Source organism: Mustela nigripes, chromosome 9 (assembly GCF_022355385.1).
Source record: "Mustela nigripes isolate SB6536 chromosome 9, MUSNIG.SB6536, whole genome shotgun sequence".
Classification (NCBI taxonomy): domain Eukaryota; kingdom Metazoa; phylum Chordata; class Mammalia; order Carnivora; family Mustelidae; genus Mustela; species Mustela nigripes.
The window spans coordinates 37,588,614-37,615,256 of record NC_081565.1 but is presented as its reverse complement, the minus strand read 5'-3'; the positions used below and the strand labels follow the sequence as shown (position 1 = coordinate 37,615,256).

General features: G+C 40.6%; 1 protein-coding gene across 5 annotated transcripts in view; it reads left to right on the top strand.

Annotated features, from left to right (window-relative positions):
- Positions 1-26,643, top strand: part of NFX1 (nuclear transcription factor, X-box binding 1) — an 81,870-nt gene that overhangs the window by 14,639 nt on the left and 40,588 nt on the right. For all 5 annotated transcript variants that reach the window (XM_059411501.1, XM_059411500.1, XM_059411499.1 and 2 more), the window contains exons 3-9: positions 2,437-2,595; positions 5,696-5,773; positions 10,650-10,755; positions 12,744-12,815; positions 14,958-15,097; positions 22,795-22,894; positions 22,981-23,198. In XM_059411501.1, coding sequence (XP_059267484.1) covers positions 2,437-2,595; positions 5,696-5,773; positions 10,650-10,755; positions 12,744-12,815; positions 14,958-15,097; positions 22,795-22,894; positions 22,981-23,198 — 873 coding nt within the window. The remainder of the gene's footprint in view (positions 1-2,436; positions 2,596-5,695; positions 5,774-10,649; positions 10,756-12,743; positions 12,816-14,957; positions 15,098-22,794; positions 22,895-22,980; positions 23,199-26,643) is intronic.

Below are 26,643 nucleotides of genomic sequence, written 5' to 3'. Positions count from 1 at the left end.
CAATAATTATTAATATGTTATTAATATAATTATTAACAAGCCAAAACTTAATGAGTAAGAGAAACAATAAAATAAAAAGACAACCTTCAGGGCAAAAATCAAAACAGTAGTCAATCATAGGGTTCTCGTGTATGTTCCCAACCTCACTTACTTTTTTGTGTCCTTCACTTCTCACTTCTGTCCTAAAATAGTCAATAGGCACTTTCCACAAAATTTATTCCAAATGTAATTCTCACAGACTGTTCCTCTGCACAGTCAGGCTCTTGTATGTAGATGACTTACTCATAATCTTACTCTTTAATGAGCTCTCTCTTACTTACCCCTTCAGAATCTTTCATATGTAGCATACTAAATGGTAGGAGTGTAATTAACTTTGTTATTCAGAGACATTAACCAATGCAGAGTAGGGTGTCCCTGCTTTTAAGAAAGAATCTATGTCTGGTTTTTTAGTTTTTTTAATATAATTCAGTTTTTTCTTTTTTAAAGGTTTTATTTATTTATTTGACAGACAGAGATCACAAGTAGGCACAGAGGCAGGCAGAGAGAGAGGAGGAAGCAGGCTTCCTGCTGAGCAGAGAGCAGATTCAGGGCTCAATCCTAGGACTCTGAGATCATGAGCTGAGCCAGAGGTTAAAGGCAGAGGCTTTAACCCACAGAGCCACCCAGGTGCCCCAGTATAATTCAGTTTTTTGATGTGTTTATCATTTACCTAAAGCAAGTAGATTTCTCTTTATCAACCACACAAATCTTTATTCCAGGCTTTTGTCCGAACAAAAGAGCTATTTCAGAAACTACTGGTGCCTGGGGTACCTGGGTGGTTCAGTCGTTAATCGGCTGCCTTGGGCTCGGGTCATGATCTCAGGGTCCTGGGATTGAGTCCCGCATGGGGCCCCCTGCTCAGTGGGGAGCCTGCTTCTCCCCCTCCCTCTGCCACTCCCCCCTTCTCATGCTTCTTCTCTCTCTCTGCGTCAAATAAATAAGTAGATAGATAGAAACTACTGAAGCCTGAAACTTTCAAGGGAGAGAGCTGATACTCATTTATTTCTTCATCCATTCATTTAATAAATATTTACTGAGCACCTGCTAATGGCTAGGCACTGGAAATACAACAGTGAGCAAGGCAGACAAGGCCCTGACCCTGTCTCACAGACTTTATAGTTCTTGTGTTTTGTATTTCTTTTGCCATTAAATTAGACAAACAGAAAGTAATCTTATGAAAGCTAATATTCTAAAATGATTAAAATGTGAGCTTTGTGACCTTAGGTAAGTGATTGAACTACTTTGAGCCTCAGTTTCTTCATCTATAAAATGGTACCTATATTACAGCCTTTTTACAAAAATTAAATATATGTAAAGTGCATAAGCATAGCACTTGGCATGATATATTTAAGGTTAATTAGTTTATTCTTAAAACCTATTTGGACCCAATAACAAATAAAATAGTATTATGAAGTAAATGCTGTAAGTATAGACTGAAAGAGGCGCCTGGGTGGCTTAATAAATTAAGCGTCTGCCTTTAGCTCAGGTCATAATTTTGGGGTCCTGGGATTGAGCCCCATGTCAGGCTCCCTGCTCAGAAGAAATTCTCTCTGTCTTTCTCTCTCTCTCTCTTTTTAAAACACACACACACACACACACACACACACACACACACACACATACATCTGAGAGTACCTGACTCTACTTCGAATCTAAAAAGGCTTTGTTGAGATCGTGTTTGAGGAAAAATCTGGAAGTCAGCGAAGGTAATAAGGAATCCAGCTGGGAGGATTCCTAATGATGCTGATCTCCTTCACCAGATGCTGGGCTTCTGGAACCAGGGTCTGTGTCTCCTTCAGTCTAGTAACCCTACCATGGCATTATAAGAACATCTTTTTTGAGTAGATCAACTAAAGACTTCCATGGAAACTACTAGAAGAAATGAGACTTCTTTTTTTTTTGAGATGAGACTTTCATGGCAACTACTAGAAAGGAGGTAACCCACCCTGGGTTGTTGGAACCTATCCAGGCTTAGGTTTCTTTCGGTTGACCACTGCAGTTTTGTGAGCTTTTTCCAAGCCTGACTTCACGGATCTGGATCAGATTCATAGGAGGTAGGACAGGTGCTACAGTTGTTGCTTCTGAGGAACAGAAGCAACTTGCTGTGTTATAAGGGGCATTTGGCTATTCTGGGCAATTCCTGGGCAGTTTCCGGGGACTGTTTCCTCAATTGTGCAAATCCCCACCTGAATGTCCACTTCCTAAGTCTTCTTCCTCAGCATACTCCTGTTCTTCTTCGCCCCAAACACTGAACAGCCACCTTACTCAGAATTAGACATACTTAAAACCTTTGTGTTTGGAGATTTCCCTTAAATGCCTTGCTGATCCTTGGCTGACTAAAGTAAGGAATGTTTTTCTGTGTTTGAATTAATTTGTTTGTTTGTTTTTTTAAAACAGGTTCTCTAATTGAACAGCTTACTACAGAAAAATATGAGTGCATGGTGTGCTGTGAATTGGTTCGTGTCACAGCGCCAGTGTGGAGCTGTCAGAGCTGTTATCATGTGTTTCATTTGAACTGCATAAAGAAATGGGCAAGGTCTCCAGCATCTCAAGCAGGTCAGTTGTTTCTCTCTTCTGAATAGTTATTCTCACTCATTTGATATGTTCAGGTTTTAAACTTAGCTTTTTTTTTTAAAGATTTTATTTTATTTCTTTTATTTCTTTTTATTTGTCAGGGAGGACGCATGCACAAGCAGGGGGAGTGGCAGGCAGAGGGAGAAGCAGGCTTCCAGCTGAGCAAAGAGCCCAATGTGGGACTCAGTCCGAGGGCTCTGGGATCATGACCTGAGCCAAAGGCAGATGCTTAACCAACTGAGCCACCCAGACATCCCTAAGGTTTTATTTTTAAATATACCCAGTGTGGGGCTCCAACTTACAACCCTGAGATCAAGTCACATGTTCCACTGACTGAGCCATCCAGGCACTCCTTAAACTTAGATTTAAAAATAACTAATTCCTTGGGGTGCCTGCGTGGCTCAGTCATCTAAGTGTCTGCCTTCAGCTCAGATCATGTTTGCAGCGTCCTGGGATCAAGCCCCACATCGGGTTCCCTGCTCAGCAAGAAGCCTGCTTCTCCTTCTCCCACTCCCCCTGCTTGGGTTCCTTCTCTTGCTGTGTCTCTCTCTGTCAAATAAATAAATAAAATCTTTAAGAATAATAAAAATAACCAATTCCTCTTGAATATTTTATCTGTTCTGTTTCCTTGAACACATGTTTCAGATGACTGGTATGAAGCTGTAGATATTGAATAAAGAACTAAGGGGCACCTGATTGGCTCAGTTGGTAGAGCATGTAACTCTTGATCTCAGTGGTATGAGTTCAAGTCCCATGTTGAGCATAGAGCTTAAAAAGTGAAAATAAAATAATTTTTTTTAAAGATTTTATTTATTTGAGAGAGAGAGAGAGCATGAGAAGAGGGAGGATCAGAGGTAGAAGCAGACTGCCTGCCAAGGCAGGGAGCCTCATGTGGGACTCAATCCTAGGACTCCAGGATCATGACCTGAGCCAAAGGCAGTTGCTTAACCAACTGAGCCAGCCGGGCACCCCAAAATAAAATTTTTTAAAGAAAGAAATTTATGTATGTATTTATTTATTAAAGATTTTATTTATTTGAGAGAGGGAATGAGAGAGCATGAGAGAGGAGAGGTCAGAGGGAGAAGCAGACTCCCCGCTGAGCAGGGAGTCCAATGTGGGACTCAGTCCCGAGATTCCAGGATCATGATCCGAGCTGAAGGCAGTTGCCCAACCAACTGAGCCACCCAGGCAACCCTAAAGAAGGAAATTTTTAAAAACAGCTTAACCTAACAATACCAAAGTATATTTGGAATACAAAAAATCAGTCACATTTATTGAAAATGGTAACTTTCATCCAGGTATCAGTTACAGAAAACATTTCCTGTATAGTTTGCTTTAGAAATTTATAGAAAGCAGTTGCTGGGGAGCCTGGTCGACTCATTTGGTTAAACAGGCAACTTGTGGTTTCGGCTCAGGTCGTGATCTCATGGGTTATGAGATCTGAGCCCTGAAGAGCTGAGCCTCTGTGCTCAGTGTGGAGTCTGGATGAAAGATTATCTCGCTGCCACTCTGGCCCCCTTTGTGTTTCCTCCCACCTCCCCTGCCCCCAGCTCCGCAAGCTCATGCTCTCTCTCTCTCTTTCTCTAAAATAAATAAATAAAATAGGGGCACTTGGGTAGCGCATTCTGTTAAGCCTCAGACTTTGGCTGGGGTCATGATCTCAGGATCCTGGAATGTTGCCCTGCCTTAGGCACTCCGCTTAGCCAGGAGTCTGCTTGTTCCTCTCCCTCTCCGCTTGCTCCTGCACACACACACACTCTCTAGTGAATAATAAAAGCTTTTTAAATAAATAAATAAAACCTTTTAAAATTTCCTTTTAAGAAAAAATAACATATGTTTTCTGATCTGTGACTCTTCTAATTTAAAACATCTGAGGGCACCTGGCTGGCTCGGTCGGTAGAGCATACGACTCTTGATCTCTGAGTTGTGGGTTTGAGCCCTGTGTTGGGTGTAGAGACGACTTAAAGTCTTAAAAAAAGAAGACATCTGGGTTTTCCTGAATGTACTCAAATTATTTTTTTGGAAGATTTTATTTATTTATTTGACAGAGATCACAAGTAGGCAGAGAGGCAGGCAGAGAGAGGAGGAAGCAGGCTGTTCGCGGAGCAGAGAGCCTGATGCAGGGCTTAATCCCAGGACCCTGGGATCATGATCTGAGCTGAAGGCAGAGGCATTAACCCACTGAGCTACCCAGGCACCCCTGTACTCAAATATTTTATCCGTTTGTTTTTTCAAGCCAAGATTTAGTTCAGTGTTTACCTCAATACTAGAACCACATAATAAATTGATAATCATGTGAGGGGATTGAGGTGTTAGCTAATGTGACTGTGATAATCTTATTATAGTATAATAAATGTATCAAGCCAGCATGTTGCACACCTTAGTGTTATATGTCAGTTATATCTCAGCTGACATTTAAAAAATGGGTACCTGTTTGATTACTATATTTAAAGCCCTTATAAATATAAGCCCAAATGTAATATTTAAGCAGAGCATTCAGTATTGTGAATTTGTTTCTTAATATCCTGATATCCTTGAGGTGCTTGGGTAGCTCAGTGGTTTAGGCCTCTGCCTTCAGCTCAGGTCATGATCTCTGGGTCCTGGGATTGAGCCCTGCATTGAGCTCTCCACTCAGCAGGGAGCCTGCTTCCCCCTCTCTCTCTGCTTGCTTTCTGCCTACATATGATCTCTGTTGGTCAAATAAATAAATAAAATCTTAAAAAAAAAATCCTGATATCCTTAATATCTGATTTTTTATCATAAAATGACTACTGTTGGGGCGCCTGGGTGGCTCAGTGGGTTAAGCCGCTGCCTTTGGCTCAGGTCATGATCTCAGGGTCCTGGGATCGAGTCCCGCATCGGGCTCTCTGCTCAGCAGGGAGCCTGCTTCCTCCTCTCTCTCTCTGCCTGCCTCTCTGCCTACTTGTAATCTCTCTGTCAAATAAATAAATAAAATCTTTAAAAAAGAAAAAAATGACTACTGTTGCTTAAATATTAAGGCTTCTTTTAGGTTTAAATTTTTAAAAATTACATGTGCTTTTGTAAGGAAATTATTTTGGTTTCTTCTTGTTTTTCTTGACAGATGGCCAAAGTGGTTGGAGATGCCCTGCCTGTCAGAATGTCTCTGCACATGTTCCTAATACTTACACTTGTTTCTGTGGTGAGTTTTTTGCTTTCACTTGAGTCTCTTCCACTTCATGGATTGTAACCCATTTTCTAGCACAGAAGGCGTGATGCGCCAGGCATGTTTTAGAAGTTCCTAATAAGACTTAAAAGTTCAGGAGTCTACCGACACCATCTGCCTGTGGTCCATCACACAGCCAGAGTCACAAGCCTTTATGCTCTTGGCAAGCTGTTCTGGACCTGGCCTTCTCATCATCCCCACCAGGCTAATGCAACTTCTGAGCTGTGGTTCTGGTCTCCTTGATCTTACCTTTAGACCAGAACTGACCAGATGGTGGAGGCAGGCATAGACATGGGCTCTTTCTTACCCTTAACTGTTAACAGTTTTGATACTTCAGATTTGAGCAGTATGAGGAAAGAGTGGTGTTGAAAAATACTTTATTTTTACCTGGAAAATCAGTCATTGGGGTCTTTAAAATAAAGAAAAATTTTCTTTTTACATTTTTACATTACAAACTCTTATCTTCCCTCTTTATGGAATACTTCTTCCTGTTTTTGAAAAACTCAATTCCCCTATGTGTTAGGGAGAACTTTCTGCAGTCTAGATGCCCATTCTTGCTGCTAGTCTGTTATCTGCATGTCTTTTCTTTTACACGTATTTTTTTTTTCTTTCCTGCCTTTTAATGGCTAACCTTCATATAGGTCTTGATTTTTTTCAAATTTTGCTTCTCAACCATCTGTCACCCTTCTTGACCATTGCATTTTTGCTTCTGTCCTCCTCACCTTGCTGAACCTGTTTTCAGAAGTCATCAGTGGTCCCTTCCTGACAAATCCAGGGCTGATTTATAAGTTCTTAACCTTTTTGGCAGCACAGTAGCTCTTGGAGCTTTCAGCCATTCCTTTCTTGAAATGACTAGCTCTTCCTGTTTATTTCTGTAAACTTTAATTTGCTCCTATTTCTTCTTTCCCATTACTTAACTAGCAGTTTTCACAAAAGTTGGTCATGAAGTCTTCAATTTCTAGACTCTGTGTCTTGGTGAACTCAACTGTCTAGAATGTTCTTTCCCATCTTTAAATCTCTGTCACTGACTCATCCGTTCAACATCAGACCCCAAACATTGTTTTCCAAAGGAAGCCTCCCTTTCTTTTTTTTTTTTTTTTTTTTTTTTTAAAGATTTTATTTATTTATTTGACAGAGAGAGATCACAAGTAGGCAGAGAGGCAGGCAGAGAGAGAGGAGGAAGCAGGCTCCCTGCTGAGCAGAGAGCCCGATGCGGGACTCGATCCCAGGACCCTGAGATCATGACCTGAGCCGAAGGCAGCGGCTTAACCCACTGAGCCACCCAGGCGCCCGGAAGCCTCCCTTTCTTATCCCCTCTCCCACTTTAGCCACTCTTTTATTTGGAATTTGCTGATCTTTTATGCCTGATCTTTTATTGCCAAATAAATCTGATCTTTTATTGCCAAAATCTGAGCCTTAAAAGATACTAAAGTAATATTTGTTGAAGGGATGAGTATTTTGGAGGGTACTGTTGGTAATTTTTTTTAAAAGATTTATTTATTTATTTAACACAGAGAGAGATTGAGAGAGAGGTCACAAGTAGATGGAGAGGCAGGCAGAGAGAGAGAGGGAAGCAGGCTCCCCGCTGAGCAGAGAGCCCGATGCGGGACTTGATCCCAGGACCCTGGGATCATGACCCGAGCCGAAGGCAGTGGCTTAACCCACTGAGCCACCCAGGCGCCCCTGGAATGTACTGTTGGAAAGGCAACATGAAGCTGGGAGCAAGAAATCCATATAAATCTATACAAATTGGACCAATACCAAGGCTTAATTACCTTATTTTAAAGGATTTTTAAACATAAAAGCTCCACAATGGAATTAAAAATCTTGTTAAAGCCTTTACTGACAAATTAGATATGAGGCCTTAAGAAGGTAGAAGAATGAGGGCTGAAGGTCAAGATGATCTGAGTAAGGTAAAATGGTGTAGGAGTGCAAATAATGGTCCTATATTGACCTAATGACTTTGCGTCTCTTTGTTCTTTTGGGAGACCATTAATATAATATACTTTATTGAGAACTTAGTAGCAGACATCATGAAGAAACAGGGGAATAAGACTGCTTTTGACTTCCCAGAGCTTACAGTCTAAGAGCTAAGACACAATTAACTTGATGTTCTGTAAGTCCAAAGAACTGTGGGAGATCTTTGGGGTGAATTCTCATTTCGGGCTAGATGATTTAGGGAATCCTTAAAAAAGGAGATACAATTCAACTGAGCTTGAAAACTAGGTAAAATCTTGGTAGGGGAAAGATTTGTTGAGGAGAGTAGCATAAGCAGAAGTTTAAAAATAAGAAGGCTTGGGATCTTTTAGGAGAACGAGAGTCGTTGGTTATGGAGCCCAGGATCTGTAAAGGTGAAGGCATGGGAAATGACTAAAAAGGCAGGGCCAACTGGTTTTTTGTTTCTTTGTTTTGTTTTGTTTTTTGGGAGAGAGAGAGATCCCGTGTGCGCATACAAGGGCAGCAGGGTGGCAGAAACAGAGGGAAAGAGAATCTTAAGCAGACTCTACAGCCAGCACAGAGTCCATTGTGGGGCTGGATCTTAAAACCCTGAGGTTATAACCTGAGCCGAAATCGAGAGTCAGATGGTTAACCAACCAAGCCACCCTGGCGCCCCAGGGCTGACTTCTTGTTGCCAGGCTTAGATGCAGGGACTTCATTTGGCAGGCTGTGGGAAGCCACTGAAGGTGTCAGTGTGATTTTTTATAAAGATTAGTCTGGTGGGAGGGAATAGAGTGTTTGGGGGCCTAAACATTTGGGGGTTTTGTAAGAATCCAGGTGGAAAATAATAAAAGTCTATAATGGGTATTAGAGTGGGAGAGAAAGGAAGGGGGTACCAGATTTCAAAGGTAAATAGGAATTAATAACAGTGGGAAAGGGAAGAACCCAAATGTGGCTCCAAAGTTTCATGCTTTTGAAAATGATGATACCAAGGACAGAAAAAGGCAGGTCAAGAGCAGCAGGACTGATGGGGACAGTGAGTTCAATTTATAAACATTGAATGGGATGAGTGAACAAGGCCTCCAGTAAGAGGTGGTGTTAGGAAAATTTAAAGTTTGGTTTTTTTTTTTAATTACTTCTTGAAAGAGGAAGCATGAGCTGGGGGAGAAGCAGATGTAGAAAGAGAAGCAGACTCCCCACTAAGCAGGGAGCCTGATACGGGGCTTGATCCCAAGACCCTGAGATCATGACCCCAGCTGAAGGCAGACACTTAACTGACTGTGCCACCCAGGTTCCCTGGGAGTTAGGAATATTTAAAGAGAGATGAGGACTTAGGGATGATAGTTGTTGAGAGTAGTGGATAGAAGGGAAAGGAGTGAAAAGAGTCTAATACAGAACCCTGGCAGAAATAAGAAAAACAAAACATCATTTAGAGTCAGGGAAAAAAGATGGAGCCATTGAAAGATGGTCGGGAGAAACCAGGGCACTGTATTAAAGCAAGAAAGCACAGAAGCAGGGAAGTTTTTCTTTTTCTTTTTCTTTTTTTTTTTTTTAAGATTTTACTAATTTACTTGACAGACAGAGTTCACAAGTAGGCAGAGAGAGAGAGGGAAGTGGGATCCCTGCTGAGCAGAGAGCCCGATGCGGGACTCAGTCCCAGGACCCTGAGATCATGACCTGAGCCGAAGGCAGAGGCTTATTAACCCACTGAGCAACCCAGGCACCCTGCAGGGAAGTTTTTCTAATAGACTGGAGATGAGTCTGGCAAATAGACAAGAGTAAAAGTAGCAAGGTGTGAGATACACTGTGTAGGGAAACTAAGAAAATTTGGTGATTAAGTAGATTATGGAAAGAAAAAGAGGAGTTGGGAATGACTCTAGTTTTTAAGTCTGTGACTCTAACAGTGATGGTATTGCTGACAGAAATAGGGAACACTGAAGAAGGAGGGGCTTCAGAGAGAGGATACTAACTTTGACTATAAATGTAGACAGTTTGGGGTGACTGTGACACCTCACACAGAGATGTTCAGCAGATGTTTGGACAGAGAGGGCCGGAACTGAGGATTCAGGGCAGTGCAGAAAGTGTAAATTTGGTGAGGGTGGGGGGAGGAAAAAGAAAAAAATGTAGATTTGGGACTCATAGGCCTTTAGGAATAACAAACCTCTCAACATGAATAAAGCTTCTGAAAGAAACAAGATAGAGCAGCAGAGGCCAAACATTGGGGACTGGCCATCATTTGGATGTAAATTGCCCAAGTAAAGATGAGTTCCTCAAGGGCATGGAGGAGTCCCGTGCCTCAGTTTTACACTTCCTGCCTCTGTGCTAAGTTCATAGAAGTCACTAAAGATTTCCAGATACACACTAATTATAAAATTATAGCCCTCTTATGCCTACTTCATAGCTTTAGATTTGGCAAATTCCTACTGTGTGGGGGATTTTTGTCCTTTCCATCTCTTAGTGCTGCCCCGTCTCCCACCCCATTGTTCTCTTCCCTTCTTTCTTCGTTCTTCTCCCCCGACCTTACTACTTCTCTCAAATCCTTATGGCAGATGTTCCCATATCTGTTCACGGGTCCATTTACAAAAGTTGTGGGGTTTTTTGTTTTAGATTAAATATGTCTGTTAGTCAAAGTTAGTCAAAGTAAAAATGACTTATTTCTCTTTTCCAGGTAATCCAGAATTTAGGATTTATCATACTCAGTGAAGCTTTTGATTTTTGTTTTTTTGTTTTCAGTGAAGCTTTTGATGAGTAGCATTACAGTCATCTTTTTATTTTAGGATGTGGGGTGATATGTTTGTCACACTAATGAAAACCACACTAAAGTTCACGTTGTCTAGCTGTATTGTGTTGTTTATTAAAGTCTAAGATGCAGTTGAAGTTTATACTATTGACTCTCTGATCTGATATGTTTTAGGCAAGGTGAAGAATCCTGAATGGAGCAGAAATGAAATTCCACATAGTTGTGGTGAGGTTTGTAGAAAGAAACAGCCTGGCCAGGACTGCCCGCATTCCTGTAACCTGTAAGTTGGAACACTAGACCGCTGGGGATTCCTGGTAGACACACTTTGCTCATGGCTCTGAGTACCTTTATCTTTTGGTTAGTGTGTAGCAGGATGGGGTGAAGGGCGGTATGGTACCATTTACTGAACACTTAACACTGGGCCAGGTACTCTGCAAGAGTTAACTCATTGAGGGGCGCCTGGGTGGCTCAGTGGGTCAAGCCTCTGCCTTCAGCTCAGGTCATGATCCCGGGATCCTGGGATCGAGCCCCACATCGGGCTCTCTGCTCAACAGAGGCTGCTTCCTCCTCTTTCTCTGCGTGCTTCTCTGCCTACTAGTGATCTCTGTCTGTCAAATAAATAAATAAAATCTTTCAAAAAAAAAAAGTTAACTCATTGAATCCTTACAACACCCTGGTTATGTATAAATATTTATCATCTCCATTTTACCAATGAAGCTCAGAAAGGCCAAGTATCTTGCCCAAAGTCATAGTGCTAGGACATGGTAAAAATGGGATTTCCATGACACTATACTGCTGGCTTTTAAGAATAAATATCCTCCAGTGATATCCAGGTTCAAAAGAGGGAATAAGACAGACTTCTGTCTGTGAAAAGGCAATTGTGGTAGGGTTAAACCAATGTTTAACTCCTGGGGTCAAGTCACTTAACAGTTGTGTGACCTTGGGCTAGTTACTTAACTTCTCTAAGCCTCACTTTCTGCATCTGTAAAATAATAATGATATGAGCATCAGTACTTACAGAGTTCTATGAATATTAATTTAATGCATCTAAGAGGCTTGGTATAGAATCTGGCATATGGTAAATGGTCAAGTAATTGTAACTTGTTTTTATTACCCAAATCTAAAAGTAAAACAGACATCAGAGTGTTACCTTGGTGCTTCTGCTGCTCAGAGCAGGGGTAAATGTTTGGCCAGAGGCCTTGTGGGTCAGGATGTGGGGGGAGGTGCTAGGGAATTGCCTGTGATAGGAGAGCTGCCCAGACAGGGTTACACAGCCTGGCCTGCTGCCTGCTCTTTTACTCCTTCCATGGGTCCTTCCTTAAAACCCAGGGACTCATCTGTTTAAACTTTTCCTTCCTTCAGTTGGCATTTTAGGTAGATTCAATAATAAATTATCCCTGTGCATGAGCCCTCTTTCTGAACTCTTTTGCAGAAATGGCCTCTTGTCATGACTACCAGAGAACGTCTAAAGTTATGCAGATTAGGTGGTCAACACCATGTCTGAAGGGAAAGGAGGCCCTAAAATGTCTCACTAAATGAGCTAAGACCATATTTGGAAATGTCATCTTTGAATGTCAGAACCAAATAAAACCAGTATTTTGACTTGGGCTGTATTTTTCTGGTTAAATATTCTTTTTTTTTTAAGATTTTATTTATTTATTTGACAGAGATCACAAGTAGGCAGAGAGGCAGGCCAAGGCCAGAGGGGGAAGCAGGCTCACCACTGAGCAGAGAGCCCAATGCGGGCCTCAATCCCAGGACCCTGAGATCATGACCTGAGCTGAAGGCAGAGGCTTAACCCATTGAGCCACCCAGGCACCCCCTGGTTAAATATTCTAAGATGACAATTCCACCAATTCTTCCTATATGAAAGCATTGTTGATATTTCCATTTATTTTATTTATTATTTTCTTTAAAGATTTATTTATTTATTTATTTATTTGACAGACAGAGATCACCAGTAGGCAGAGAGGCAGGCAAAGAGAGAGGGAAGAAGTAGGCTCCCCAAGGAGGAGAGAGCCCGATGTGGGGCTTGATCCCAGGACCCTGAGATCATGACCTGAGCCAAAGGCAGAAGTTTTAACCCACTGAGCCACCCAGGTGCCCCTGATATTTCCATTTAAATAGCTTAATCAACTTTAGGCAAATACTAAAACATTCATGGTAGGTTTATTTGTTGGCACATTCCCAATAAGACCCAGTAGGAGCAACTTTGTTCAGGTTTGGATACATGAGTATGATTTACTAATCTAAGCCTTTCTCTTTTAGTCTCTGCCATCCTGGACCTTGCCCACCCTGCCCTGCCTTTATGACTAAAACATGCGAATGTGGACGAACCAGGTAAAGTTAGAACTGCTCTCTAAAGACTTCAGTTTTCAAATTGATGATTTATGTGTGAATTTCTAAAGTAAGAATTAGTAGGAAGATATAAATAAGTGGTAGGCATAAATAGTACTTTTTTTTTAAGATTTTATTTATTCATTTGAGAGAGAGAGCACAAATGTGAAGAGGCAGAGGGATAGGAAGAAGCAGACTCCCCACTGAACTGGGAACCTGACATGGGACTCAGTCCCAAGACCTGGAGATCACAACCCAAGCGGAAGACAGATGCCCAACCATCTGAGCCACCTACGCACTCTTAAATAGTACTTTTTTGTAAATATTAGTTTGCTCTGCTGCCCTAGTCCTTTGCAGTCTTATAAGTGATTAAGAAGTTATTTGCATAGTGAGATTACCCATTTTAGTTGAATGCCAACATGTCAGGGACTTTTTTCTCAACTTGTCTGTGGATGAAAGAATCAGGATTAAACCCAGACCTGTTGGGTGCCTGGGTGGCTCTGTGGGTTAAGCCTCTGCCTTTGGCTCAGGTCATGATCTTGGGGTCCTGGGATCGAGGCCCGCATCAGGCTCTCTGCTCAGCAGGGAGCCTGCTTCCCGCTCTCGATCTGCCTGCCTCTCTGTTTACTTGTGACCTCTCTATCTCAAATAAATAAGTAAAATCTTTAAAAATAATAATAAAACAATAAACCCAGACCTATTAAGGTTCAGGAGACAGGGACCATTTACTTATACCTAGCATTATATCTGGCACCAACAAGGTTTTCTGTGAATATTGTTAAATGAACAAATAAGTAACCCCAGAGCCCATCCTCTTTTTGTTATAATACAAGTTCTCCGTCATCAGGGCAAGGATCACTGATAGTTATGGAATTTTCTGAGGCCCAGTAAGACCCATATGATTTCTGAACCACAAGACAAAATGGGATTCAGCCAATTATCAGTGAATCACATTTGTCTGAACTTAAAAGGATAGTAGTGTGGCCTGAGAATCACATGTAAGGGCTCTGAGTCAGAAAGACCAGGTTGTATCTGGGCTGTGCCACTAATTAGCTGTTGACCTCGGCAAGTTGCTTGGTCTCATTGAGCCTCATTTTTCTTTCTTTCTTTTTTTTTTTTAAGATTATATTTATTTATTTGACAGAGAGAGAGAGAAATCACAAGTAGGCAGAGAGACAGACAGATAGAGAGGGAGAAGCAGGCTCTCCGCTGAGCAGAGAGCCCAGTGTGGGGCTCGACCCCAGGACTCCAAGATCATGACCTGAGCCGAAGGCAGATGCTCAACCCATGGAGCCACCCAGGCACCCAAGCCTCATTTTTTAAATCACAGAATAGAAGTAATAGTGTACACCTCCAGGGGTTGATGTTAGCCATGATGCTAAGCACTGGAAACATCATCTGTGTATGTAACAATGACTTTTTAAAACAAAATACATAGTTGAGATGAAAGTAGGGGATAGAATAAAACTCTTCTTATAGGAGAATAGACTCCAAGCTCTAAACCACTACCTTGGAGAGAAACCTGATGATAGTTGTCCAAAAACCTTCTCTAGCCAATAAGTCAGCAAAATTAAATTAGGATGCTTATTCGAACAAAGCCAGAATGATTTTCCCATCCTGAATCAAAGTCATATACAGTATAGTTCTTAAGTATTATAACTACACAAAATGCTGGAGTACCAAATCCCAGGAGATTGCTGTTGTACTTCCAGTCTTAGTGTATACATTAAAACTAACCCTTCACCACTCCACCCCGCCCCCGGCTTTCCTACTTCCATCTATAAGATACTGTGGGAGCTCCCGGCTCTTTCCCCTCCTGTATGCTACTTGATGGGAACTCAGTGAAGAAATCTACAGAGAGGAACTTCACTTCTTCACTGGTCAGAATATAGGGAGAGAGAAAGTCAGGATGGGAAATAAGGAAAGCAAAGCAGGAGAAAAAAGAGTGGAGGGGAGAAGAGTTATTAAGGAAATAAAGGAAATAAAGATTAAAGGAGGTAAAGAGAAAAGTGAGGGAAATGGGGTCAAGAGAAAGGTTTCATAGTTTTGGGAGGTAAACTTTGGGCTTCATTGTTAGTTTAGCTATCCAGTGAAAACTTGTCCAGCATCAGACCAACACTGTCTATACATCTGTTTTCTTTCCAGGCACACAGTTCGCTGTGGTCAGGCTGCCTCAGTCCACTGTTCCAATCCATGTGAGAATCTTTTGAATTGTGGTCAGCATCACTGTGCTGAGCTGTGCCATGGGGGTCAATGCCAGCCTTGTCGGATCATATTGAACCAGGGTAAGTGGTGGGCACACTAGCCAGCAATATTTGTGTATTTTCTAGAACCTTATTTATAGTTTTCTTGATGACATAGATTGACCTCAAGCCTATAGTTACAAGGCCTCTAGTAGCACTATACCCTGGGTAGAGAAAAGTAAGATACATTAATGTATCTTAAAAAATAATAATAATCTCAGGACCCTGCTCCTCAGTTAGCCTGCTTCCTCCTCTCTCTCTGCCTTGCCTCTCTGCCTATTTGTGATCTCTGTCAAATAAATAAATAAAATCTTTAAAAAAAAAAAAATCTAAAAAACTAAAACTAAAAGTAAGTGTTTGGAAAATTATTTTAAAGAGAAACTTCTTTAAAAGGATCTAGAGGGGTGCCTGGATAGCTCAGTTGGTTTAGTGTTTGACTCTTTTTTGTTTTTAAGATTTTATTTATTTGACAGCAAGAGAGGGAACACAAGCACGGGGAGTGGGTGAGGGAGAAGCAGGCTATCCACCTAGCAGGGAGCCCAGTGTGGAGCTCAGTCCCAGGAACCTGAGTTCATGACTTAAGCCAAAGGTAGATGCTTAATGACTGAGCCACCCAGGCACCCCTAGTGTTGATCTCGGCTCAGGTCTTGATCTCGGGGTTGAGAGAGAGCCTGTGTTAGTCTCCATAGTGGGCACGAAGCCTACTTTAAAAAAAAGAAGAAGAAAAAAGGATCTAGAAAGGCCAAAAAAATCTTGAGAAAGAATGAAGTTGAAAGACTTAAACTGTCTGATTTCAAGACTTAAAAAGTTACAGTAATCATGACAGTGCAGTTATTGGTGTTATTGTTATCTCACTAGATAAATGTAAGAAAATAAAGTCCAGAAATAGACCCACATATGTATAATCAGTTGATTTTCAACCACAGTGTTATTCAGTGGGAAAAGGAGAGTCTTTTTACAGATGTTGCTAGAACAACTGGATGTATACATAAGAAAAAACAAATGTCTTGGGGCACCTAGGTGGTTAAGTCTTTAAGCATCTGCCTTCAGCTCAGATCATGTCACGATCCCAGGGTACTAGGATCAAGCCCCACATCGGGCTCCCTGCTTGGCGGGAAGCCTGTTTCTCCCTTTCCCACTCCCCCTGCTTATGTTCCCTCTCTCACTGTCTCTCTCTCTCTCTCTGTCAATTAAATAACTAAAAACAAACAGAAAAAAGCCCTCAACCTCTGTCTTATTCTTTACACAAAAATGAATTCTATGTGGATCACAGACTGAAATGTAAAAACCCAGAAACACAAAGCTTCCAGAATAAACTATAAGAGAATATTTTCACATGTGTTAGGTAAAGATTTCTTGGACAGAGCAACAAAAATACTAACCATAAAAGAAAAATACTGGTACATTGAACTTTTTTTTTTTTTTTTTAATTTTATTTGACGGAGAGAGCAAAAGAGGGAAAATAAGCAGAGAGTGGGAGAGGGAGAAGCAGGCTTTCTGCTGAGCAAGGAGCCTGATGTGATGCTTGATCCCAGGACCCTGGGATGATGACCTGAGCTGAAGGCAGATGCTTAATGACTGAGTCAACCAGGGATCCCGATACATTGAGCTTTAATCAAAATTTAAAATTTCTATTCATCAAAAGATACCATTGGGGTACCTGGGTGGCTCAGTGGGTTAAGCCGCTGCCTTCGGCTCAGGTCATGATCTCAGGGTCCTGGGATTGAGTCCCACATCGGGCTCTCTGCTCAGCAGGGAGCCTGCTTCCTTCTCTCTCTCTCTGCCTGCCTCTCTGCCTACTTGTGATTTCTCTCTGTCAAACAAATAAATAAAATCTTTAAAAAAAAAAAAAAGATACCATTAACAAAATGAACAGATCACTTGCAGATTTTATCCAGAATATTTGAATTATTACTATGAAACAACAAAAAAAATAGGAACAACTTAAACAATGAACAAAGACTTGAACAGAAACGTCTCAAAAGAAAACATATAGGGGCGCCTTGGGGGCTCAGTCAGTTAAGCGTCTGCCTTCAGCTCAGGTCATGATCTCGGGGTCCTAGGATTGAGACCCACACTGGGCTCCCTGCTCAGCGGGGAGTCTGTGTCTCCCTCTCTCTGTACCCTTCCCCCAGCTCGTGCTCTCTGTCTCTCTGTGAAATAAGTAAAATTTTTAAATATATATATATATATATATGTTATATATGTATATATACATATAACTAATAGACATGTGAAAGTTGCTTAAAACCTTTAAATACTAAGGAAATGTAAATTAAAACCACAATAGGATAATATAGTATAACCACTTTAGAAAACAGTCTGGTAGTTTCTTAAAAGGTTCAGTGTAGAATTTTACCATATGACCCAGCATTTCTACTCCTAGTCATATAACCAAAAGGGGAGAGTATGCATCCGTACAAAACTTGTAAATAAATGCATGTGTATAGCAGTACTGTTCATCATAATCAAAATGTGGAAACAATTCAGATGTCTATCACCTGGGGCGCCTGGGTGGCTCCATGGGTGAAGTTTCTGCCTTTGGGTCAGGTCATGACCCCTGGGGTTCTGGTATTGAGCCCGATGTCAGGTCCCTATTCAGCAGGGAGTCTGCTTCTCCCTCTCCCTCTGTGCTCATGCTCTTCTCTCATTATCTCTGTCATTCTTTCAAATAAATAAAATCTTAAAACAGGACCAAAAAAATGTCTCTCACCTGATGAATGGATAAACAAATGTAACCATAAGGCAGATTATTATTCAGCCATGAAAAGGAATGTAATATTGATACATGCTATGAAGTGGGTGAATCTCTAAAACGTAATGCTGTGTGAGAGAAGTGAGCCACAAAGAAACACATACTCTGTGATTCTTCTGTTTTTACAATAGCCCCTGATCTGCAGGGATCGTGGGCTACCATGTATTGGTACCCTGTAGAGTTTTATTTTACTAAATTTTACTTTGGTGTGATGCTGTTGATCTATGTTGGCAGTTAAAATAATTAACAGCTCTATGAAATGTTTTATGTTGTGTACTATGAGGATTTCATGTGAGGAACTGTGCTGTATATTACTTAACTGTCCTCTTTATGGGTCCTCTTGGGAGAAATTCCTGTCTGGCCTTAGTTCCAAAACTAGTTGTTCTTCCTCAAAGATGATTTATTTTTTTATCTTGGGAACCCTGGGTAACAGACCTAATGTTTGTCTTTGTGGTATACTTTTTTTAGCCATAATTTACTCTATATCTCTGCCATTGTTCTACTTTTCACATCTTTAAATTTATATTCCTTTGTTATATTTCATATATCCTTATATGCTACCCCAGATCCATTTGAGATAAAGCAGGAGTGAAGTATATACTGTCTATTTGGTCTTACCAGTATAGACTATGGTGTGGGAGAGTCCCTTTGTGGACCATATTTAGCACTTTTTTTTTTAAAGATTTTATTTATTTATTTGACAGAGAGGAGATCACAAGTAGGCAGAGAGGCAGGCAGAGAGAGAGGGAAGCAGGCTTCCCGCTGAGCAAAGAGCCCAATGTTGGGCTTCATCTCAGGACCCTGAGATCATGACCTGAGCTGAAGGCAGGGGCTTAACCCACTGAGCCACCCAGGTGCCCCCATATTTAGCTCTTGATGTATATTGTGCTTTTTCTCAGCTAACTCACCCAGGTCTTTTTTGTACGAATTTGTATGGATCCCAGTCTCTGCCTTTTCTGTTTTTGTGTAGGTGATTTTTCAAACCCAGTTGAAAACTTTTTTTTTGTCTGCAGTAAATATCTGGGAGACTGTTATTAGGGCCACAAGTATACTTATTTATCTTCATTTGTAATTCTTCTTGGATCCCTTTCAGCCTTATCTAGAGATTTTTTTTTTTTTTTAAAGATTTTATTTATTTACTTGAGAGAGAGACAGTGAGAGAGAGCATGAGCGAGGAGAAGGTCAGAGAGCGAAGCAGACTCCCCATGAGCTGGGAGCCCGATGTGGGACTCGATCCCGGGACTCCGGGAGTCCCGGGATCATGACCTGAGCCGAAGGCAGTCGTCCAACCAACTGAGCCACCCAGGCGTCCCCTTATCTAGAGATTTAATAAGCATTCCTCCCAGGGGTTCATTCATTTGTTGACAGAAATGCTGAATAGGCTAAAGCTGGCAGCAGAGACCTTCTTCCAGACTGCCTTTGATTCTCTAATAATCTTCAACCAGCAGTGACCAACCAACTCTTCTGTCACCAGCTCATATTGCTGTCTCTTGTGCCTTGGCATACATAACAGGGTTTAATGTTGTACCCAGGTTATTTCCTGATTGATCAGGGGCTCAATTTTGGTTTTATTGTCACAATTTTCTGATCCTTGATTATTTTTTCTATTTTACTGAGCTGAATTAAAAGCATTACATTAGTTTGAGGTGTATAGCATATTGATTTGACAACTCTATACATTACTGAGTGCTCACCACAGTAAGTATAGACTGTCACCATATATTGTTATTGTAGTAGTATTATTGACTATATTCTCTGTGCTGTCCTTTTCATCTCCATGACTTATTTTTAACTGGAAATTTGTACCTTTTAATCCCCTTCACCTGGTTCATCCATCCCCCTACCCCCTTCCCCTGTGGCATCCACCAGTTTGTCCTCTGTATTTAATAAGAGTCTGTTTTTTGCTTGCTTGTTGATTAATTTGTTTTGTTCTTTCAATTCCACATAAAAGTGAAATCATACGGTATTTGCCTTTCTCTGTCAGACTTACTTCACTTAGCACAATACCCTCTAGGTCTATCCATATAGTTACAAATGGTAAGGTGTCATTATTTTTTCTTTCTTTCTTTCTTTCTTTTTTTTTTTTTTTTAAGAATTTTATTTATTTATTTGAGAGAGAGAGGATGTGATGGGGGGAGGGTCAGAGAGAGTAGACGACTCCCCACTGACCAGGGAGCCCATTCATCTGTTTGGACTCTTGAGTTGTTTCCATATCTTGGCTGTTGTAAATAATGCTGCAACAAGCTTAGGGTGCATGTATCTTTGGAATTAGTGTTTTTCTTTTCTTTGGGTAAAGACCTAGTTGTAGAATTGCTCGATCATGGTATTTCTGCTTTTAATTTTTTGAGGAACCTCCATACAGTTTTCCACAGTAGTTGTACCAATTTATATTCCCACCAGCGGTGTACAAGGGTTCCTTTTTCTCCATATTCTCACCAACACTTGTTAGTCCTTATCTTCTTTTTTTTTTTTTCCTTTCAAGATTTTATTTCTTTATTTATTTTAGAGAGGTGGGGGGAGGGAGAAATAGCCAGAGAGAAAGCATGAGCGGGGAGGAGAAGGAGAAGCAAAGCTCCCCATGAGCAGGGAGCCAATGTGGGGCTCAATCCCAGGATCATGACCTGACCAGAAGACAGACGCCCAACAGGCTGAGCCACCCAGGTACCCCATCCTAACCTTTCTGATACTAGGCATTCTAACTGGCATGAGGTGATATTGTGGTTTTGATTTACATTTCCCTGATGATGAATGATGTTGTGTATCTGTCAGCAATGTGTATGGCTTCTGACCCATTTTTAATTGGATTGTGTTTTTGGTGTTGAAGTACATAAGTTCTTTATATATTTTGGATATTAACCCCTCATAGACATCTCATTTTCAGATATCTTTTCCTATTTATTAGGTAGCCTTTTTGTTTTGGTGATGGTTTCCTTTGCTGTGTAAGAGCTTCTTATTTTGGTGTAGTCCCAATGGTTTATGTTTGCTTTTATTTCCCTTGCCTGGGGAGACATATCCATAAATATGTTGCTAAGGGGAATGGCCAAGAGATTATTGCCTATGTTTACTTTTAGGAGTTTAATGGTTTCAGGTCTCTCATATATGCCTTTAATTCATTCTGAGGATATTTTTGTGTATGGTGTAAGAAAATGGTCTAGTTTCATTCTTTTACCTGTAGCTGTTAATTTTTTCTAGCACCATTTACTGAAAAGACTCTTTCCCCCATTGTATATTCTTGCCTCCTTTGTCATAGATTAATGACCATATGGGTGTGGGTTTCTTTCTTTTTTTTTTTTTTTTTTAAGATTTTATTTATTTATTTGACAGACAGAGATCACAGGTAGGCAGAGAGGCAGGCGGGGGGCGCGGGGAAGCAGGGTCCCTGCTGAGCAGAGAGCCCAGTGCAGGGCTTGCTCCCAGGACCCTGGGATCATGACTTGAGCTGAAGGCAGAGGCTTAACCCACTGAGCCACCCAGGCACCCCTGGGTGTGGGTTTATTTCTGACCCTCAATTCTTTTGTTCACAGCTGTCTGCTCATACCCCCCGCCAAAAAAAAAAAGTGCTTTTCTTCTGTCTGAGCAGAAACTTAACAAAGAAAAGCCTCCTTGCAGAAATTCCCAGTTACTAAGATTTATTTACCGGTTTGTTGATACCATAAATATCCGTTGTATTTCCTACATCTGTATTCACTCAGTAAATCTTTATTGAATGAATGAATCAGTTTCAGGACAGGAGATAAAATTGCAAATGTACTTACTGGAAGATGGAATGTGGATTTTAAAGCATCTAGGTCTTTATTGATTTGAGACTTTCCTGCTTCTCGTGTCTTATTGAAAGTTTTTGGTCTGTTCACAACAGTGTTTTACTTATAAACATTTCTAATGTTTGAAGTTAGAAGTATTCTATTTTATTTTTTACTAATATGTGATTTTAAGATGTCATTTATTTTGATACTGATTTTCTGTCCAAGTAGATATCTAAGTTACACTGAGAAAGAGGAAGAGCATCATTAAGTCTGCAAGATTTCAATTAGTTTCTACTCTTTTGGTTTGCATCTATTATGTGGGCCAACTATATTTGCACAGATTGATTTTTAACAAGATAAATTTTTTATTATCAATTGAAAATGTGAATGACACTTAGAAAAAACTATATAAATTGATGAAAATTAATTATCACACCTTGTTACATATTAATACATCAGAAACCTAACTCCTTAAATATAACACATATTTCTTGCTAACATTAAGAAATAAAGGAACTAAAAAAAAAAAAGAAAGAAAGGAACTCATTATTTCTTGAACCCACAGGACGATCTATAGATGTTGGATGGGGTTCTTTATCTAGCAAATAAAAGTCTTTTCTTTATCTAGCAAATAAAAGCTTTCTACTCAGTGTGAATACTCAAACATGATTACTTCAAATTCAATGGTAGTAGAATACAGATTATTAAGGATTTTATATTACGCTGATTTTTCTTACTCCTTTTTAGCAACAGAAAGCTTTTCTGAGCATTTTAAATGTACCCCAATATATAAAGTACTAAATCTGTGCTGCTTGGGTTGGAGTGAAGATTGTGGGGATCCAGTCCTCACTCCACTCACTCCACGACTGTCCCCAGCTTAGCTTCCATTTCCTGTAACCAGAGGACCCCAGGGAGCCTGAGGGTGGATGGTTCTCAGCCATGGCCTTATGAGCCAGATAGTCTCTTAATTTAGAAGGTTGCTTCACTTTAATGATGTTTTGGGGATGTGCTGCAGAGGCACTAGGGGATACCAACAGACTTACAAGGCCTTTTTTACTTCTTCCTATGATAAAGCCTCTTAGCTGGTCCTTAGAGCTGCTGTAGAAGCCACACTTGTTTCTGCATCAGGTCTGATCAACACGAATGAGTAGCATTTTGTGCTAGGTTCTTATAGATTGTTTGGAATATTTTAAGAACCCATACAGTTTACTAACCTTTGTTTTTGAAATTGTGTCCTCAAGTATGCTACTGTGGCAGCACTTCCCGAGATGTGTTATGTGGAACAGATGTAGGAAAGTCTGATGGATTTGGCGACTTTGGCTGTTTAAAGATATGTGGCAAGTAAGGTTTTATGTTTTTCTCAGATAGAATAGAGCCATGTTTTATGCAACAGTTATATAATAATAGTCTGTTGTTTTTCTTAACAGGGACTTGAAATGTGGGAACCATACATGTTCTCAAGTGTGCCACCCTCAGCCCTGCCAGCCATGCCCACGGCTCCCCCAGCTGGTGCGATGTTGCCCCTGTGGCCAAACTCCTCTCAGCCAATTGCTAGAACTTGGAAGTAGTGGTCGGAAAACTTGCATGGATCCTGTCCCTTCATGTGGAAAAGTGTGTGGCAAGCCTCTGCCATGTGGTTCCCTAGGTAACCAATAGGCATAAAGCTGTTTTTAACAATGTGAATGGAAATGTTTGGCAGCAGTGACTATATAAGCAGAATAGTGTTAAATTTCAGTTATAATATCAGAGGCTTTTGAAAATATTAATGATCAAATTTGTGTGTGCATTTTTCCTTTCTTCCTCAAAGTATACTTGTAAGAGCTCAAATATGCCCAAGTGAGCTCTCCTTCTGCTTCGGGTATTTTATTACTAACTCAGGACAGTTGTGAGATACTATCCCATGTGGGGTGGCAGGGTGGGGTAGGGGTGGGTGGGTTATAATTTCTCTTAGTAGCCTGCCATAGTATGAACACCACATATCGATATCTTTTACCAATCCAGGGGTCGGTGAGTGTTTAAAGGCATTTTCTTTTTTTTTTTTTTTTTTTTTTTAAGATTTATTTATTTATTTGACAGAGAGAAATCACAAGTAGATGGAGAGGCAGGCAGAGAGAGAGAGGGAAGCAGGCTCCCTGCTGAGCAGAGAGCCGGATGCGGGACTCGATCCCAGGACCCTGAGATCATGACCTGAGCCGAAGGCAGCGGCTTAACCCACTGAGCCACCCAGGCGCCCCTAAAGGCATTTTCATATAATAAGAACATGTTAAATTACTGTGGGTGAGATATTTAAGAATTAAAATGCTAATAAGTACAATAAAACTTTAGCCATTTGGAGTACTCAAGAAATACTTCCTCTATAGGTAAGTTTCTCATCTAGTTGGGGGAAAAGACCTCCTGAACATCATTTTGGAAGAGTGGTTCATTTTCTTTAAACAGAGATTACTGAAGATAATTTCTTTCTTCCTTATTGACCCAGAGTAATCATTTTCCTGAACCTCAGTTACTGGGTACAGTGATGCCCTTAGGGCCTGCTGAGGTTTCTCAGGCAATTTCCCTACACCAATGTGCCTTTTGAATTGCTTTATCTACTAGGTAAAGTTTTTGGTTGTTTATTTTCCTGTCATTGCTTTTAGTATGTCTGTGTGCCTACCATTAGTGACTCTCCCTTTTTTCTGACTTGTGGCTTCTGATTACTTGGATATAGAAACCAAAAAAAGTTTGTTGGAATTAGCCTTAAAGTAATAGTCTGAATTCTGAGACCTTCTGAAGCAGTCCTTGGGGAATATACCTGTATATTTTTACAATGACTTGGCACCTTCTCTCTTGGGTGAGTGTTCAAAGGCTGTGTAAAATGGACATGGGCAATGGAGTTTATATAAGAGAGGTGTTCCTATAACTAATTAGCGAAGCTAAAATCTTTAGGTTTGGTTTCCATGTTTATTGAAAAGAGGGATTTCGTACTTTTTCCAGAAACAGCAAAAACTGGTAGGTACGCCCTAATTATTTTTTTCAGTGTGATTTTAAAATTAAGTATAGAGGATAAATGCTCTTTTCTTATATTTTAATACATATTTTTACTGCATTGGGAAAATCAGTTGTGTGTTGGTTCTCTCTGCCTACTATAAAAATGTATCTTCAGATAATCTCTGTAAAATGGAGATCAAATGGCTTCAAAATCAAGGATGGTAAGGGTCTTCCCTTTTCAGAAAGCTCATGGGTCAGTTTTGTAATGATTTCATATATGATGACCAGAAATCCCACTGTGGGGCTAAGATATGTTGGCAATGAGAGAAAGAGGAAATGTAAATTGGTAGTGCATGGGGACTTGACCAAGAGAAAGATAGTAATTGTCTGTATAAACAGGCCCAGAGGTGGGACAAGACCAGATGAAGGGGTTTGAGGTTAACCACTGTACCTCAGCAAGTTTTTAATCATGGAAAATTTGTAAGGAATTAGGCTGAGTTGGATTAAGAAGCTCAAAGATAAGCCTATGGCTAGTGAAAACAATGAATGTCAAGTTTATTCAGATCTGGTTTATCTGTAGAAAGCTTGCAGAGATCTTTTAGTAGATCACTCAATAGGAATTTCTATCCTAGACAGATCACTTTAATACAAGACACTAGGGAGAGTTTTGCTTTCAGGATGGGAACATGAGCTACATGGACGCACTCCCCAGCAAAACAGGCAAAGCTAGGGAAAGTTATTACAAAGCAGTCATTTAAAGTTTCTGGAAATTGTCCTATGAGCGTACATCAAATGAAGAAGTATTTATTAAAGAAAATCTAAAATTCAGTAAGAACAGCAAGAGTCAGTGTCGTTTAAGTCATAGTCCACTTCCTTCCTTCCTCCCCGAGCTCAACTTAACAAAAGCTCTACTCAGGATAGGTGTGCCAGGAAGATGAGGCTGCCTCTACCCCTAAGCTCCCAGTCCAGGGTTACCATATCTCACTGGGAAGAGCAAACTGCCAGCATTTTTCATCCCCTCTAACTCTAAGTTGAAGAGGCTAAATTTCTGGTAAGCACAGCTGAGAGGTCGGGGGCTCCTTTCCATACAGCCCTACCCATAAGTCAGTTCTTACCCCAGTCACAACAGGCTAGACTGTTGGGGCCCCAGTCATCTTCAGCACAGCTCACTTTTTAGAGCAGATGTTCCACGCTGGAAAAACAAGTCAAGAAAACCAGAGGCTACTGTCCCACTCGGCACCAAGAGTAAGTGACTGAGACTTTTTCTAAAAGTCTACAAAGTAGTCCCCCAAAGGAATGGACCTTGATTTGAAACACTGTGGAGAAGTTGAGACCTTAAGGACTTTTAAAAAATAATACCTCTTTTTATTTAAGGGCAGTAAGCTAAAATGTAAGCCAGCTAGTTCAGCAGAAAGAACCAGGGATAGATAAGATAGCTAAGAGGAGCCCTTCTGAGGTCAGAACAAACTTCGCAGACTTGACTCAAAGACTACCCCTACCCACACTTCATTGGATCAGAGCACTGAGCAATTTATGCCCAACAGAGAGAAAATAGAATGAAGAAAAGTGAATGGCACCTCATACAAATGCAGTGCACTTTTAAGCCCGTAAGCATATGTATAGGGGAAAATCACAATGGTAGAAAGCAAAAGAAGTATTGGAATAACTGAAAACTTTTCAAGTTTATTGAAAACCATTAATCTCTGTATCCAAGAAGCTCAACTTACCTAATAAGATAAATTCCAAGAGATTCACACCTAGACATAAGTAAAAAGCTGAAAGCCAAGGACAAGGAGAAAATCTTGAAAGCAAGAGAAATAGGATTCCTCACATACAAGAGAACCCCCTGTAAGATTACAGCAGACTTCTCATCAGAATCAGTGGAGAATACTACATCACAATAAGAAGACACTGGAATGAACTATTCAAATGCTGGAGGAAGGGGTGCGCGGGGAACTGCCAGCCGGGAAGCTTCTGTCCAGCAGAACTGTCTTGCAAAAATGAAAATAAAAGCAGAGAATTTATTGCTAGTAGATCACTTCATAATAAGTACTAAAGGCAGTTCTTCAGGATAAAAGCAAATAAACCCAGATTTAAATTTGTATGAAAAATCAAAAAGTAACAGT